Raw genomic sequence first — 17919 nt, forward strand, 5'->3', positions numbered from 1 at the left:
GATGGCGCAAGGAGGGGGGATACTAGGAGCAGCGGCACGTGCTCATCTCCTGCGTTTCACGAAGACCCGCCAAGGAAGCAGGCAGAGGCTCCCCGGCCAGCCCTGCACGAGGCACGGGGCGATTTCCCGGACCGTTTCCCCACGTACTTCATGTATTTCTTCCGATCCAGAGACTTCTGTGTGGCTGTAGAAAGGGCCACTCTCTCCCTCAGGGTCTTTGCTTTATCCTGCAGGGGACAGTTGCGGCCATTAGTAAGGGCTAGCTGGAGAAAGAATGCCGACGCTCTCCTAAATCATAAGGAGGGGCGATCGCAGCCTCAGCCCGCCAGATGAATCACCCTTGAGGCAGGAGGGCTCTCTTCCGAGTCGGGGCTGCACAACTCCGGCCCTTCTGCAGATGCTGGCCTACAACCCCCACCACCCTCACTCCTGGCCTGGGTCCTAATTTCTCTCGGGCAGCAGCATCCAGGCAGGGTGTGCACACCATCTGCACGCCAAGGGGGGCCTGCCTGATTCCACCCAAGCGGGATCTAAAATGAAGCGAGCAGCCATCTTTAAAAAGGGTTGACATCTGCACACACCTTAGAGGGGACCCTGCTGCTGGCCACTTGCAGGCCAAGATCGGCGGGGGGGAGGGGGGGGAGCTGTGCTGCCCTGATCCAACTAAGTGGATCGTCTAACACCACCTGCTCAGGAGGCTGAGAGGCGCCTCTCAAAGTGGCTGTTCTCTTTGTGCCCCCGGCCCTCTCCAGCCCCCGCACAGCAGCCCTCCAGCGGCTGGTGCTGAGGTCGACCTGCTGCTTCTGTCTAGAGGGTGAGCCCTTTGGGGACTGGGGAGCATCTTCATTTATTACGCTTTTCTGTGTTAGAAAAGTCATGGACTTGCATTGACAAGCAGCAGTAAGCAGTCGGAAAAAGTTCCATCTGACTGTCTTCTCATACTGCCAGATCAACTCTGCCCAGCACTGGGTGCTCAGTCACAGAACTCAGAAGCTCGGAGGAAGGGACTTCACGCCCTTGGAAGGGAGGGGGATGGACGCTGTGTGCGCACACATCAGGCGGCCCCCTCGAACCCAAGCCTGCAGCACTGCCAGGGGCCCCTTTCCCGGGGCAGGCAGCGACTCATCAGAGCACTTGGCCCACGGCCTGGCCTGGCTGCAAAGGCCAACGGCTGCCACCCACCAGCTGCCGGAGCATTCGCTCTCTGCGGACTTCCCGGTCGTGGCGCAGGAGACTCATCCTCTCGGGCACCTCCATTTCGAAAAATATATCGTGGATATCGAACAACGCCGCTCGCAACTAGGAAGAAAAAGAAAGCGCCGTCTGTGGAGTGCCACGGCCACCGTTCGTGCCACGGCCCGTCCGTCAGGGGGGTGCACACCAGGGCAACGGCCACGAGCCCCAGGCCATGGCTTCTTCCCCATCTGGGGCGCTCCTGGCCAGGCAAAGCGGAGGCACGGGCATCCCTGCTCGGCCTCTCCCCGCTGGGGCCAGCCGGAAGCAGCCAGACCACCTCAGGGCCCTCTGCTCAACCGGGCTGGAGTGCAGCCAAGCTCCAGGGCTGGCCACGGCGGGGAGACCTCAGTGTTGCGGTTTCAACTCACCAGGGCCACCTGTGCCCCAGAGGGGGGATGGCCTGCGTGGGGGCCCCGGTCTGTCCTGGGCACAGCACCGCCCCCCCCGCCCCCCAGGGACAGCCCTGAATTCCAAGCTGGGCACTGCTGAAACCACCTGATTCTACCAAGTCCAGATTTCAACGTGCTCAAGGTGCCCTCATCCCGGAGAAACAAAACAAGGCTAAGGCGATTCAGGCAGGCCCTGGGGTCGGGGACCCCAGACACCACTGAACACACACAGCGAGATAGTCTTGGGCCTATTAGGAGGAGTCCAGCTGCAATGGCGCTTCCCGAGGCCAAAGGGCCTTCACAATTGCTGTGCGGGGCTGCTATTTGTGTCCCGCATACTTTTAAGCAAATGGAGGTGATCCCATCAAAATCTGTGCATGCTTTATTCTCGGCTCCTAGATGTGTGCCCAATGCCATTCTACAGCTGGAGGCCGGTCTAACACAAGTGGAGGCCAAGATTTGGATGTATATATCTAACTTCTGGATTCAAATCATTTTCTCCCCCCAAGGACTAGCCCCGCCTTGTTTTGGAAGACGGCTTCCACTCTAGTTGGTGTAAATGGCTCGGTGAGATGCTGGGCAAGCACGGATTCTCTCCTCCATGTGTCATGCTTTTGGGACCTGATGCTGCCAAAGGGCTTATAAAACAATGCACAGAAGACATTGAAAAGCAGAGCGATTTGGCACACATCTCTGCAAGAAACTTCCTTGGTAGTTTTACAAACTACCCCAAACCAGCCCACTATTTAACAGGCTTAACTACTCTGTCCCAGAGAAGGGCTTTCTCACTTTAATGCACTTCTACTGGCTGCACTGGAGGGTAGGAATCACAAGATCCCCATCACTAACCGGATCTGTCCTCGTGGCCAAGGTGTTGAGACTGACGCATGCCCTTGTATAGTGTTCATTTTATAGGAATATTCGTCTCTCTCTCATCTCCCCCCTTTCATTAAATATCCCGGTTAGAACAGATGATAGATGTGCACCCTTTTAACCAGCTGATCGTTGTGTACCCACAACACTGTGTGCAGCCAAATTCTGTGAGGCCGCATGTAAAATTAGGTCTGAGCTGGTTTAAGTTATCGGTATTCTGAAGACCTTGATATTATATATTTTGCATTATTTGTATTATCTTTACTGTGATTTGCACTGTCTTTCTTTTGTGTTGCTGGGCCCAAGACCATAATAAAGTTTCTATCTATTACAAGGAGTCATTCAGGGCCAGGCTATCTAGAAGGAATCGTCGGCCATTCTGAAGCTTCCATACCAGCAGCACAGGCCCAGTTCAGACATCACACCCATCCATGGCTAAGGAGGCTCAACTATGGCTTGCTCGAATGTCTGCACTGGCAGAACATGGCTTATGACTGCTCATCCAACCAGAATCCAGAACTGGGTGTGCTAACCATGGTTTGGCGCAAAGCCTGAACAGACAAACCATGGTTACACTCATGGCTCTGCTTCCTGAAGCCACAGCAAGCACAGTCTGGGGTATTGAGCAGACAAGCAGCTCTCAAGCCATGGTTTGCCTATTGTACGCTTGGAAGCACAAACCATGGCTTGGCACAACTGATGGACTGTGCAGTGTAGCAGTCAACATTCAACATGCTTTGAATACTTCTTCTGTCAGCACAAACCCATTCCAGACTGCACACATTACCTGAGCCACCACTCTCTCCTGCAGGTCAGCATCTTGAGCGGAGACAGTCCCTCTCTTCAACGGAGCTTCTGACTGGAAGTTTTTTATGAACTCCATTGTATCCTAAAACGCACACGCACACACACAAGACTGACTTAACAATGGGAAAACAACCACTCCCTCTCCGATGAACATCAGAGCCAATCTCAAGAAGCTTCTGCCGTTGCTCTGGCAGAGGAGCTTTGACACGGGAGCACAGAATACCTACAGCCACGATTTCCACTGTTTTTCAAGCAGGGGCCCTTTGGCCAGAAACCTTCCACGGGAGAGAGCCATTTCCCACTGTGCAGACCTCCACACAGTCCTGTGCCTTTCTCACGCAAATGGCCAGGGTGCACGCGTGGCGGCTGCCAAAATGGCCATCGCCACCCGAGAAAGGGCTGGAGGGGGCCCAAAACAGACTGAAACAGCCCTCAGAAGACCGGGGAAGACCAGCGGGGGGAGAGGGAAACAGCAGAGACTCCCCTTACAGCCACAACAGCACACATACCCGAGGCCACCAGACCCAGCAGTGAGTATTTAGAAGAATATATATTTTTAAAAAATTTAGAACCTCCAAACCGGCGAGAATTCAAGCCGAGCCGGGGGGGGGGGTTGTTTGGGGGCACAAAACTGAACATGCCCAGGTTGGTTCAAGTATGGTTCAGACTCAAACCGAACAAACCAGTTTTGTGCACTCCTCTGCTAAGAGGTCTGTGAAAGTACAGTGGTCCTTCGACTTACGAAGCACTCGACATCCGAAGATTTCAACATACGAACGACAAAAAATACCGGAAGTCGTTGCCGGTTTAGATGCGGCTTCCTCGACCTACGAATTTTTAGATGCGGTTTCCTCGACTTACGAGTGTTCCGGACCTCCGTGGATGCGCTTTTCGACTTACGAAAATTCCGACCTACGAACGTGCGTTCGGATCGGATTATCTTCGTAGGTCGAGGGACCACTGTACTGGGAAGGGCTCTATAGGAAGATGCCTGATCACCCGCCGGACCACAGGTCCCTCGAGCTGAGGACTGCCTACACTGACTGGCAGCAGCTCTCCAAGGTTTCCAGCAGGAGTCTCTCCCAGCACTACCTGGAGATGCTGCCAGGGACTGAACCGGGGACCTCCTGCGGGCCAAGCAGAGGCTCCAACACTGAGCAACAGCCCCATCCCCTGTGGAGTGGAGATGGAGCATCCAAGGACTATGCCGGCAGATGGAGCATGTTGGCTGAGAACTAAGGGAAGGAGATGGGAGGAAAGGAAGAGGGGGCTGGGGGCGGGGGGGAAGTGGCTGTTAAAAGGAACGACAGTTGGGCAGCAGGGGAGAGATCAGCAGCAGGTTTCAGAAAAGAAGATCTAAGACGAAACAGGGGTGTCTCTCTCTCTCTGTCACACACACACACACACACACACACACACACACACACACACACACACACACACACACATACACAGAGTGTGCAGGCACAGCATTGGTTCCAAGAAGATGACGCAAACAGTCCGGTAGGTGGCTGCTTACTTTCACAGTCTGACTAAGGTGTTTCAGTTTCTCCGTCTGCAAGAGTCTGCGAGTTAGAAATCCCTTTGCCAGAGCAGAGATCTTGTCCAATTTTCTTTTCATCTCGGGACTATACACCTTCAAGCGGGGGGGAAGGGAATATGGCATCACATACCGAAAGGAGCTTTTTCTCATTTTACTACAGCACGTTTCACATGAGCTTCATGCAACAAGAAGTTAAGCACTGCATTTCAAGAATTCGCAGACAACCCCTGCTTCCCGTTATTTGAAACTGGGAAATATTTCCTCATCTCTTTTGCTACGCCAAGTGACTGGAGAACTTTTTTTGGCTGAAGCATGCATTTTTTTAAATACAGAAAACATCAATGAGGAAATAATTCAAAAAACCTCAAGTTGGTCAGTTTCTATGACATATAAAGCGCAAGGGGCAAACAGCTCAACATTTTAATATTTATTGCTGGAAGTACAGCTGTGCAAAAATCTCAAACTTCCTCACCTGAGACCATCTCATTTTGCTTCTGTTCACAGACCTGGATGTGGCTGTTGACTTCCCACTGGCTGGTGGTTCCCAAAGATAGAAAGGCGATTCCGCAGTCAAAGCAGGCCCAGTGGCATGAGCAAAGCCTACACAGGAATAAAGAATTACTAAGCAAGTCAGTATCCAGAAGGAAAATCCACACTCACCATATTCTTCCTCATTCATACTGGCCAGGATACTGCTGACCAGATTATTGCCCTGCCTTTATAGTGACAAGAGCTACATTTAAAAAAAAGAAAGAAAGCATGATACAGTTCATCCTTCACCAACTGCGGGTTCCCCAATTGCAGACTTGAGTATCCGCAACCAGGAAATTGTGACCGGTCTCAGCAACGGTGAGCCGAGTATCTGTGCTTTGGCGAGATTTCCAGGGGGGCATTTCCAGGGGTCAGGGAGCAAGTTTTCTATTTTTTACTGCATTTTGTGGTCCTTTCATGACTGCGGTTCACCTATCTCCTCATTTTCAATGCATTCCTATTGCTTGTCAACTGCAAATTCGCCAACCGTGAGGTTTTCCAGGGACGGAACCCTCGCAGTAGAAAAGGGCTGACTGTATTTGTTAATCGCTTTGTTATACATGCACTCAAAAGTGATGTACATCAAACTACAATAAAATTAAAACATGAAAACCCTACATGACAAGTTAAGCAGCAGCAAAACTCACTGAACAGCATTAACTAACCCCCCCGCTCCCGAAAGTTAAGAAGTGCAAAGGAAAAAAGAAAAGAAAGAGAGCCATCAGTTAAAAGTCTTTGTTTTGAAAAATTCATCAAATTTGAGAGCTGGAAGGGCTTTGTAGGTCTTCTACTCCAGGCCACTGTGCAGTGCAGGAAACAGCGACAACATCTCCAACCATCTCAACTTGGTACCTGAATGAACACAGGAAGCGGCCTTACACTGAGTCAAGTCCTTGGACCATCTAGCTCAGTATTGTCTGCACTGACTGGCAGCAGCTTCCTCAAGGTTGCAGGCAGGAGTCTTTCCCGGCCCTCCATGGGAAAAGAGACGCTGCCAGCGAGTGAACCTGAGACCGTCTGCCTGCAAAGAGAATGCTCTGCCACTGAGGTCTGGCCACCAGTGAAGGCACCTCACAGATCTGTTTGGGGAGGCTGTTCCAAAGAAGAGGAGCCACCCACAAAAAGACCCTCTCCTCAGCAGCCAGGCACATGGCCGGGTGGGTGAACTCAGGATGTCCTCACAATACCCACATAGCCAAAAGAGAAAGAAAGCAGCAACTCAAGCGCCCAAATCCTTCGTGGGTTATTTAAACAGGGCGACGTATTAAAACCAGGAGGCATCCGCTCCCCGGTGAGATACCGGGGCAATCCGAGTGCGTCTCCACTTCCGTCAGCATCGATCCCAACAAGCAAGTGTCGCTGATCTTCCTCCACTCCAGCTCCACCCCACTGCTAATAGTAATGGGGGGGATTTCCGCTTCAGCTGCAGCCGCCTCCTCCCCTTTCAATCTTCGCTCTTGGGCTTCTATCTCCTGCAGAGCGAGGAAACCAGAAAGTGGGTCACAACAAGGGCCGGTCTTCATCCGCACCCTCTGCATCTCTGCAAGCCAGCGGGTCGCTCCCTCAAGGTAGCCAGCACAAGGCTCTCCAGCTCTCGGACTACAACTCCCATCATCCCCAGCCACGATCGAGTGCTGCAGGGGATGATGGGAGTTGCAGTCCTGCAGCAGCTGGAGAGCCTTGGGTTGGCCACTCCGGCAGAGGAGAATATCACAGCTCTGTCCTACTTTGGAGCCACTTCCTCCAAAGTGGTGGTCACAGGGACTGCCGTGGAAGGAAAAGGGAAACGGAAGACGGCGAGAAAGGAGCCGGATGAAGTCACCTGTTTTCCGAGGCTGAGCCCGGCGCCTCCCATCTGCAAAGCCAACGCGCGACACAGGCCCAGCCCCCCAACGCCACCTCCACAGGGAGCCTCCTTGCCCCAGTCATGGCCCCTGAGGTCCCTCTGGCTCTCCAGGGTGCCGGGCAGGAATCCCTCCCAGCCCTACCCGGAGATGCTGCTGCTGCTGCCGCCAGGGGCGGAGCCTGCCAGCCGATGCCCCGCCCACGAGGAGCTACCGCCCCCCCCCCCGCTGCTTCCACGGTTTTCCTTGGCACCACCTCATGGGCCGCCAACCCCCGTTCGGCCCAGCGTGGCTCTCCAGCCCTTCCACCGGGGAATGAATGGAGTTCCATGAGGCAGAGACCCCAGGCGGGCAGTGTCTGCCTCTCTCGGGCCCAGCAGCTCCCACTTGGGCTTCCCTCCTTGCCTTCTGGAGACCTTCCTGCCAGGGCGCACTCATCAGGCAGCAGCCTTCTCCTGGGGAGAAGCCCGCTCACCTCGGGGCTACTGTTTATTGGGCCGGGTTTTCATGAAGCCAAGAGACTCACACCCCAGCACAACTTCACTGGCCGCTTTCATGGGCCAAAGGAAGCTGCCCGACACGGAGCCAGACCGCTGCTCCACCCAGCTCAGGACTGTCCACTCTGACTGGCAGCGGCTCTCCCAGGTGCCAGGCAGGAGCCTCTGTTCCCAGCCCTCCCTGGAGAGGCGGCTGCTGCTGCTGCTGCTGCCGCCGCCAGGGAGAGGACCTGGGCCCTCCTGCAGGCCAAGCAGAGGCCCTGCCCCTGAGCGACAGCCCTGGCCCCCCAAAGACCCCCAGCTGTGCCAGAGGAAGCTGCCGCCTGCCGAGTCAGACCCCTGGTCCACCCAGCTCAGGGCCGTCCACACCGACCGGCAGCAGCAGCTCTTCCGGGTTTCCTGCCAGAGCGTCCCCCAGCCCTGCCTGAAGATGCTGCTGCCAGAGGCTGGACGTGGAAACAGCAGCCTGCAAGCCGAGGCTCTGCGCTACGGGGGCCCGTCCCCCAAGGGCCCTTCACACGGCAGGAGGAAAGCCAGAGAGGCTGCCCTGGTCAGAGTCCGCCAGAGTCTCCCCGGGGACCCCTGACCCCGGCCTCTCACCTTCTGCAGCCGCTCCTGCTCTCTCTCTTGCTCGGCGATCAGCAAGGACAGCTCCTGGGCATGCTGGTCTTCCAGTCTCCTCCGGAGTGCCTCAAACGCCAGCATCTTCTGCTTTAAGGCCGCCTCTTCTGGAAAGGACACAGAGCGAGAGAGAGAGAGAGAGAGGGGGATCCAGATGGACGGCCGTGACCGTCTGGCTTCCGAGAAGCCTTTCACACTTGGCCGTCCTCACAGCCCCTTGGGGGAGCTTTGCACGTGACAGACTGGACGCTGCTACTTGCGAAGCAGCAGCAGCAGCAGCACGTCTGAGACTGGCCTCTGAGGGCCGGAGGGGAGCCTCTGAGCCCAGCCTAAGATGGGAGGGCGGCTGGGGGCAAATCCTTGCTCAGGAACCGGATGCCAGCCAGCCAGACCCAACTAACCGCACCCGGGAAGCAGCAATTCTGGGGACAGACAGACACACACACCCCCTTCCCCAGGAGAGCCTCTGGGCCACCCCAAAACAGGTCCCCAAGAGCCACGTAGCCATCCTTTTCAAAAGGCCGTTAAAAGCCACTGTTCGGCAGGTGTCCAGGGCGGACAAAGAGAGAAGCCGTTTCCCGTTGGCCCACCGCAGGCGGCACAACTCCGGCCCTCCTGCGGCTGTTCAGACCACCACTCCTCTCGCCCCACACTTCTGGGCCCTGGGGCTGAGCAAGGCGGGAGTTGTCGTGTGCAGCTCTGGCCAACCTGCTCTCCGCACAATCCTGGCCCAAGGGGTAGGGCCCAGCGCTCAGGAAGCAGCCCACTCGGGAGGTCTGCCCACAGAGACCAGCACCTCCCACCCCAGCAGCTGCTTCCCGCCAAGGGGGAAGAGAGCCCAAGCTGGAGCGGCACCTGCCTATGTGGGGCCCTCTGGAGAGCTCAGGGGCCCTGGCCAGCCCCACGGCCGGCACCAGCTGCTTACCACTGCCAGCCGGGCCCGGCGTTTCGTTGCTCATGGCCAGAGCAGCTCTGACAGGACCCCTCTGCTCGTGCGGCCACTGCTTCCCTGGCTCACCGGCTCCTGCGGCCACAACGGAAGGCAGGTTCTCCTTCTGCAAGCTCTCCGGGTCCAGCTCAAGCCTCCGTCTCAGCTCCTCAAAGCCACCTTCCAAAGCCTGCTCGCTGGGAGGATCCGTCGGCTGTGAGTGCTGGGTTTGCGTCAACAAGGGCGATGGGCTTTCAACATCGTAAGACCTGTTGAGTCCGGTGGGTCTGGCTTTGTCCAGCAGACAGACTGGCTTGGCTCCACCAATGCCGGCAGCGGTCTGAGGCGGAGCAGAGCAGACAGCTGCCGGAGGCTCTGGTCGGCCACCCAGCGCCGATTCTCCCTCTCCCCTGGCTGGGAGCCCTCTGCTCTCTGGCTGGCCAACTGGATGTTGGCACGCTTGGCTCAGTTTGCCAACCACTAATCCATCACAAATGTCTGAAGAGCTCCTGTGGAAAGAGTGGACTTGGCTGGAGCCAGCTGGAGCAAAACCGGCCGTCAGTTTGGGCACGGGATGATCAGACGCAGCAGCCTTTTTGTCGCCAGCGTCCCGCGGGATCAAGTCCACCATTCTTTCCTTTTCTTTAGGGCTCAGTTCGTAGGCATTCACAGGGTTGTTAATGACTATGTGCCCCATGGAAGAGGGCCTTGGGCGCCTCCGGTGCATTTTGGGGCTCATGCTTGGCTCCGGACTGGGCAATTTCGAGTAAGAACCCGTCAGGCTCCTGAGAATGCTGCTGTCGTGGTCAAACAGGGAGCTGCTTCGGAAGTCTTCATCGGAGTCCGAGTCGAGGACGGGTGGCGTTCCCGCTCTCATAGGGATGTCCACTTTAGAAAAACTGGGAGATGCCGCGACATGCATGCTGCTCTTAGGGACCGAGGCGCTTTGCAGGGAAGTGCTGGACTTGGTCAGACTGGGCTTCTCCGCTGCCACCCCCAGACTGCCTCTGTTCGCCAGCTTCCCTCCTCGCTCTTTCCCAGAGTCGCTCATTTTGACAGCATCGTTCTCTTTATCCGAATGGCTTTCACTCAGGCTTCTCCTCGAGCTGCTCCTCAGGCTGCGCCGGTTTTGTTCTCTCTGGATGTACTCCCGGGATTTCTTCATGAGGTTCTGGAGACTCATTACGTACGGATCTGGGCCTTCTGCGGCAGCCAACACCACCGCGCTGCCGTCCTCCTTCGCAGGGAATGTGTGGCTTGGACCGGGGCACACCCCTTCCGCACAAGCTCCGTCTCCGGGGCCAGCGTCCTCTTGTGGAGGAAGAGCACCCGCTTTGGCTCCTTGGAGGGAGCTCCCGCTTGGCACAGCCCCATGGGGACCTGCTGGCTTAACCTCCAGGGCCTTCGGAGGCTCTGCTGGCCCACGGAGAGCAGGACAACTTGGCAACACGCCACTTGCGGCTGTTACGAAGCCAGTACACACTTTTGATTCCAAGCCAGGAGGCACGTCCTGCTCAGATGGGCTGGACAATTTCTTCATCTAGGAGAAAAAGCAGAGGCACACTAATGGTTTATGAATTTTTTACAAAGAGGCATTTCAGGAGTCCTATATAAGCAAGACTGAAGCTACAGAGCAGAGTGCTAATACTTTAAAAATTAAGGCAAACCGGGGCTCTTAAGACCAGCACAAAAAGGCACACTGACACGTTATCTTTGATTCTAGGAACCAGATTGTTTGTTTATTTATTTTATTAAACACATTTGTATGCCACCCAAAACACAAGTCTCTGGGCAGTATACAACAAAATAATAAAAACAACAGATAAGATTAAAACATTACAACAATTCAAATTTAAAACGTTAAAACTATCAAACAATTAGAACAATATCTAATAATTAAAAGCCTGGGGGAACAAATGTGTCTTATCTGCCTTCTTAAACGTTATCAGAGATGGAGAAGCTCTTCTTTCAGCAGGAAGCGCATTATTCCACAGCAACGGAGACGGCCCGTCTCTGAGTAGCCACCAGACAAGCCGGTGGCAACTGCAGACGGACCTCTTCAGACGATCTCCATGGGCAGTGGGGCTCAAAGCAAAGAAGAGGAGACGACCCTCTGCTCCATTTGGGGAGCCTCACTGCTCTCCCTAAGAAACTCCCTCCACGGGGCGGGGGGGAGACTCCCTGCTTTGCTAGCACCTGTTTGGCTTCGGCAGGCACTGATGCAACCAGGAGGGCGAGTGAGCCAGCCGCCAAGGAAGGGTGGGCTGCTCCCTGCTCAGCCTGGGCACTCCAGCCTGGCTCAGGGAGGCAACGGCCTGAAGTGACCGGAGGAGGAGGAACACAGGAAGCTGCCGTATACTGAGTCAGACCCTTGGTCCATCAAGCTCAGTATTGTCTTCACAGGCTGGCAGCGGCTTCTCCCAGGTTGCAGGCAGGAGTCTTTCCCAGCCCTACCTGGAGATGCTGCTGCCAGGGAGGGAACTGGGAACCTTCAGATGCTCTTCTCAGAGCAGCTCCATCCCCTAAGAGGGGAATCCCTTACAGTTCTGCTCACACTTCTAGCCTCCCATTCAAATACAAACCAGGGCGGACCCTGCTTAGCTAAGGGGACCAGTCATGCTGGCTCCCACCAGACCAGCTCTCTTCCCACAGTCCAGCCGTCTGCCCATGCTACGCTGGCTGACAGCCCCCCCCCCATGGGCCTCCACCCATCACTGCTTCCAGTGCTATGCTGAGTTTCCAGGCACTGTGGGGCGCGGAGGGCTGGGAACTTCTGGGCCCGGACATCGCAGACGTATCTGCAACTTCTGCCATCGGGTGTGGGGGACACACTTTTACAACGGCCAGGATCCCAACAACATCTGACTAGTCCCACCCCACTACAGGGGCTTCAGACTTCTCTTTTGAACAGAGGGACACACAGAGCTGGTCCGACGTGGGGGAGGAGAGCTGGTCTTGCAGAAGCAAGCATGAACGGTCCCCTTGGCTAAGCAGGGTCTGCCCTGGTTTGCATTTGGAAGGGGGACGGCATGCAAGGGCGGCCAGATTTCCCCTTTAGGGGGTGAGGCCGTAGCTCAGGGGCAGAGCCTCTGCTTGGCCTGCAGGAGGGCAGGTCGGGCTGGGAACTGAGGCTCCTGCCTGGAACCCAGAAGGAGCTGCTGCCAGCCAGGGTAGACACTGCTGAGCTCGGGGGAGCAATGCTTTGAGTGGGTGTGAGGCAGCTCCCTCTGTTCACACACACACACACACACACACACACACACACACACAGAGCTGCGTGGACAATTGTGTTAGGTGCCAAGGAGCTGAACACAGCCTAGTCACTCTGCTAGCAAAATAAAAGCTCACGGGCTACGCATCAGTCTTGAAGCAGCCCTGCCGATCCCGTTAACACGGAGATCAATGGACAGAAGAGCCATGCTGGTTTTCGAATCTCGGAGTCTGTGCATGGGGCAGTATATTGAACCTTGTAATTCGTATTCAGTCAGTCATTTTTCAGGCAGACGCTGCCACCCACCTCACCCTTCAGGCCTGTCTGGTTCCTTTCTGCTTTTAAACTTCAGCCACTGAATCAACGAGGGCCAGTGGCTGGCTGGCTGGCCGTGCCGCCCTCCCTCTTTGTGGCAAAGCAGCGCTGCTCTCTGCCCCAGCGTGGCAAGTGCCAACCACGCAGCGCCAGCCTTTCTGAAGGCCAGTCCCTGGCTGGGAGCGGAGGGGTTTGGCGAGAACCCAGCGCCTCGGAACTGCGGAGTGCTGAAAAGGACGCTCCCTGGCTAGGGCTGGGTGCTCAGCAGCAACGCCGCCGGCCCTCCCCTCCCCAGCCAGGCGATGGTTGCCAGGTGCACAGAACCCAAACACAGCCCGAAAGCCAACAGCTGCTGCTTGGCCCCCCTCCTCCTCCTCCTCCTCCCGGCTCAATCAACTCCACGCAGGGCTCATTCGGCAAGCAAAGCCAGTCAAGAAGCGAGAGAGTTTTGCTAGACGCTGGCACGGAGTCCTACTGTGCCTGTCAAGGACGCTGGAGATCTCACTCACAGCCATCTGCTAGCTCAAGCCCCTGGCTTTCCAGAGGATTTGGGCCAGCAGCTTTAAGATGACGAGCACAGAGGAAACCGATCCAGCTACCTCCTGGGATTAGCTTATCAAGGGAAGTCCCGAGATGCCAGAAAGCAGCTGCTTGATTCAAAGGCCCAGGGACAGCCCCCGTCAACCCCAAAGGCGGCTCCCCGGCCAACTGTTGATGGGGCCCATGTGGAGCTGCAGCGGAATCCTCGGCACTGCCCCCCAAGACCAGGCAGAGGTGCCCATCCTGCAGTGATGTGCTGTGCCTGGAGCCCGGGGGGTGGTGGTGGTGTTCCTTTAAGGGAGACGGAGCCCCCTGGAGCCCCGGCGCCATCTTGGAAGGCGTGCCCAGAGCAGCGCGGGGAAGCACAGCCCTCCCTCCCCGTGCTTTCTTCCTGGGATTCTTAAGCAAGGGCTGCGTCTCTCTGGAACAGGCCCTGAGAAAAAGGCAGGACCGTGTGGGGCGGGGGGAGAATGCCTCTCACGGGAGGTTTCCATTGTGAGAGCCAGAGTGGGCCCTGCTTAGAAAAGGGCAAAGGCCACTGCCATAAAGACGGACAGGTGTATGGGGGCAGGATGCATTTGCGGACTGAAGCCCACTTTGTCTTCATGAATGAATTCATGGGGCTGACAACAAAATTCATTAAAAGCACAGTCAAGCAACCTCTAGAACCACAGAAATTCGGGATAAGGCAATCACGAAGACAAGGCAATTGCAGAGAAATGTATAGAGTTAGGGGAATTCTTGCTGAAATTAAAGTATTTAAATTTCATCTGAAATTAAACAGAAAGGGGGCAAGCCTAAGATCATGGGGCAGGGAGTTCCAGAGAGTCAGGGACACCACTGAGAAGGCTCACCCACACATCACCAATAATTGTGCTTCAGAAGGTGGTGGGATGTGCAGGAAAATCTCTCTACACGATCTCATGGGCCAGGCAGAGCTATAGGGGCGCAGGTGATTCTTCAAGTATCCTGGCCTTAAGGTGTTATGGGCTTTAAAGATCAAAACCAGCACCTTGAATTGCACCTGGAATTTTGTGTCTGACATGTAGAAGAAACTGACACGCACATTGTTGAGATTTGGCTGCCTCGTTGAACAGTCAGAAACATTAGCTAATCTGAGTCATTTCTTGCAGAGATGCCACCATAACCACCACTGGACATTATTTAGTCTACTAGTAGACCAATCTTGCTTCTTTGGAAGCTCAGATAAACCTATTTTCTTAGCCACTACATTATACCACTTTAACCCTGGTGAACAGTTACGAGAACTAATCCCAGAAATTACCACTGCGACTGTGAGGTGCCCTATCCCAGCAAATATAAAATAGAACCATACCCCTCCTGAGCTTTTAAAGGAAATCATGGAAGCGAAGGAGTTGCCTGGTTGCGTCTCCACCAACCTCACCTGCACATTTTCCAGAATCTCCTGGACACGATTCAACAAAATTCTTTTCCTGGAATTCTGGCTGGCGCGTTCTAAATCCAGAGCTTTCTGTCTGTCTTGCTGCAGTTCCTTTTCCCTCGCAAGGCTAAGCTGCAAAACAGGGCATGGGGACAGGGAGACAGGGACAAACCACATTTACTGGAGTCCAGTCTGATCACAACCTCCCATAAGAGACAATGATGGATTCCCAATGGAGATGCCATTCTTAACACAGTTGTGTGTTGTTGTTTTTTAAATGCTCTTGGAACAAGAGTTAAGAACAGCTGCAACATGGCTAAAGTTAAACAACAATGTTGCAAAGTTTATGCAAAAGAAGATTGGTTTGAACTGACAAAAGCATCTTACCACAGGAGAAAGCACAGGAACACCATTGAACTGAATACATGATCTGCTTTTGGGCGGAGCTGGAAGCGAAGTTCCTCTTTGCCGTGACTCTCCTTGGATCCTAGCAAGCTGCTTCTCGCAGAACTTTTCATAGTCCTCCATCTTAATTCTCTTCGGCTGCATGTAAAGAACACAACAACCACCACTGAGAACACAGGCAGCACCTGGACACTAGTGACTCCTCAATAAACACACGGTCTCTCTTCCTTCCATGTCCTTCCAACCAACGTTAACACTAGCCTGCAAACCTGTGCTACCTACTACAGCCAGGGGAGCTATGCCACGAACTCCAGTGGGATTTAGGAGGGGACCGGGCTTGGATCCTGCGTTGTACACGGCCTCAAATATAGTTTGTCTGGGCCGCAGTTCAGTGGCAGAGCCCCAGCTTTGCCTGCAGACGAGAGTCCCAGGTTCCATCCCTGGCAGCAGCATCTCCAGGTAGGGATGGGCAAGCACAGACAACACGAAGCTCGACAGCCCAAGGGTCTGACTCAGTACCAAGCAGCCTCCTGTGTTCCACTCGCTCACTTCCACACCTTGGGGACCAAAACGGTTGCTGATCGCGGCGCTTGCCACGAGGAATACATCCGTGCCAAGGGCCACAGCATTCCACATCTTATGGGAGCCTCTTTCAGTCTTCAGCCTCTACAAAGCGCTTCACCATCTTGCTCACTGCCCAGTATTACTCTCCCTCCCAATAAGTCTACGCAGACGGCCACTTTTCATTTCTAGAACAGGAACGGAGGACAAGAGGGGTCAGCAGCTCAGCGCCCCAATCGGCACGTCCAGTTATCTGGTCCAAGTTCCATCAGCAGCCCATGAACCTGGCTTGGCTCTCGCCACGCAGTTAACACCTGGCCTCCCACCTTGGAAACTTTTCTCCCTGGAAGTCCAGCAAAACGCAAGAACTTGGCAAGGCTGAGGTTACATTGATGTCAACACTCGTTTCCCGAGTGATATGACAGGCCAGAATTGGAGCAGAGCCAGCAGGGATGGGAGACTGGGGAGCTCAGAGAGCCGGAAACATCTTCTTCACTGGGCTTCATGCGAGAGGGGTGTGTGCCAGCCCCTCCTCAGCCCCCTGGCAGTCAGGGTTCCCTTGCAGGCGTGCACACGCGCACACATTTTTGGATGCCCGCTCAGTTCGTTTTAAATCCCACTCAGGTTGAATCAGGAAGGCCCCCCTCTGAATGCACATGGTGCGCACACACTGCCTGGATACTGCTGCCCAGAACAAAAATCATTCCCCACAGAGATGGGGGGGGCGCGAATTAGAGAGAGCACTGATGCACACACGCACGCCTTAGAGGGAACACTGCTTAGTGGTCCTCTGGAAATAAGCAGAAGGGCTGCTTGGAGAATCCTCAGGCTCGGAGACACGCAGTGGACACCTCACAGCCACCCGAACGGCATCTCTGGTGCAACCGAGAATTCTCTCCAGATCTGACAGCTAGTCAAATATAGTCCTCTCTGTGTGTGGACCTGAATTCCACCCATTTCCTCAGTATTTATTCAGTGTGGGTTGTTGTGGGTTTCTTTCAATGAACACCTCTACTTTAATTGAAAGTTTACAAGGACGCTTAGAAACAACATTAGAACCACTTCTTATCAAATGCAAACAAAAACCAGGTTATACCAGGGGCAGTAAAACAATTAAACTAGGAACAATAAAAGAAAGTTGCAATAGTTTAAAGACCTAGGCGAATATGGCACCGGACCAAATGGGTGATCCCTCTCAGGGGTGCGAGTGCTCACATGGAGTTTGATGTCTGCTCAATTAATTTTAAATCCCACTCAGGTTTAATCAGGAAGGTCCCACTCGGAATGCACATGTGCACGTCCACTGCCACCCAGAACAGAACACAGGTGAAAAGATGAGGGAGAACCCTGGAGAACACCTGCTAGCGAAGGTGGGTGCCCAAGCAGGCAACTCAGGAAGAGGAACGCAGAACTGTCGCTCCATGACAGAAAAGGCACCAGAGTCCCTGTTTGCACCACCTTAACACAGGGCTGAAAAACTTTGGCCCTCCAGTCGCTGCTGGACTTCATCTCCCATCATCCTCAGCCACAGTGGCCCATAGTCAGGGGTGATGGGAGTTGTAGTCCACCAAGAGCTGGAGGGCCAAAGCTTGCCGGGCAGCACCAAGAGAAGAGGCTCAGACTGAACAGCCAAGGTTGAAGGACACAAACAGTCATCTGCATAACAACAATGGAGCGTGGTTTTTGTGCTTGCCAGAATAAATCTAAGCTATTTTTAAAGGAGATATTTCTAACCGAAACAATACAGCAGATTTGAAAGGCACAGATGTTGAAGGGAAACAATGGCCAATGTGTACAAAGAGCAACAAGAGCAAAACTGTTCCAGAAAGAGTCAATACTGCCGAGTGTTTTCATGCCGTGTCAGTGTTTGAAGCCAGTCACTATTATTTCCACTCTCCAGATCTTGAGCGAGGGACCATCAGCTCCCCCAGACCACACAACAAAGGCCACTTCACACATCACAAGACATATGCGAGTTCATCCAAGTCAGGGCTTGACAAATCCCAAGCGCCAGGAAGCCTAGAAATTCAACTGTGGAGCCAGAATAGGTAGAATTCCCTCAACACAATCTCTCTTTGTCCCAGGCAGCTCTGTTTCTATCCAAAGGACATTACTGGCCAAGGGGATAAAGAGAAACCCGGTTATCCTCTCTGCCCCCCACCACAAATGTCCATCACCAACTTCAGTAATTCTGCCAAGTGTCCACTAACTCCTAG

At 54.5% G+C, this 17919-nt stretch overlaps 1 protein-coding gene across 7 annotated transcripts in view; it reads right to left on the reverse strand.

The window, feature by feature from the left end:
- The window catches only part of CCP110 (centriolar coiled-coil protein 110), a 28677-nt gene that overhangs the window by 8226 nt on the left and 2532 nt on the right, over positions 1–17919 (reverse strand). For 4 of the 7 annotated variants that reach the window (XM_053276064.1, XM_053276062.1, XM_053276069.1 and 1 more), the window contains exons 2-11: positions 15125–15280; positions 14741–14869; positions 9267–10809; positions 8321–8448; positions 6680–6851; positions 5321–5448; positions 4825–4941; positions 3286–3387; positions 1183–1299; positions 148–227 (exon numbers count right to left, since the gene is read on the reverse strand). In XM_053276064.1, coding sequence (XP_053132039.1) covers positions 148–227; positions 1183–1299; positions 3286–3387; positions 4825–4941; positions 5321–5448; positions 6680–6851; positions 8321–8448; positions 9267–10809; positions 14741–14869; positions 15125–15280 — 2672 coding nt within the window. The remainder of the gene's footprint in view (positions 1–147; positions 228–1182; positions 1300–3285; positions 3388–4824; positions 4942–5320; positions 5449–6679; positions 6852–8320; positions 8449–9266; positions 10810–14740; positions 14870–15124; positions 15281–17919) is intronic. The other 3 variants (XM_053276063.1, XM_053276067.1, XM_053276066.1) reach the window with 3 other exon arrangements.

This window comes from Hemicordylus capensis, chromosome 13 (assembly GCF_027244095.1).
Source record: "Hemicordylus capensis ecotype Gifberg chromosome 13, rHemCap1.1.pri, whole genome shotgun sequence".
Taxonomy (NCBI): Eukaryota; Metazoa; Chordata; class Lepidosauria; order Squamata; family Cordylidae; genus Hemicordylus; species Hemicordylus capensis.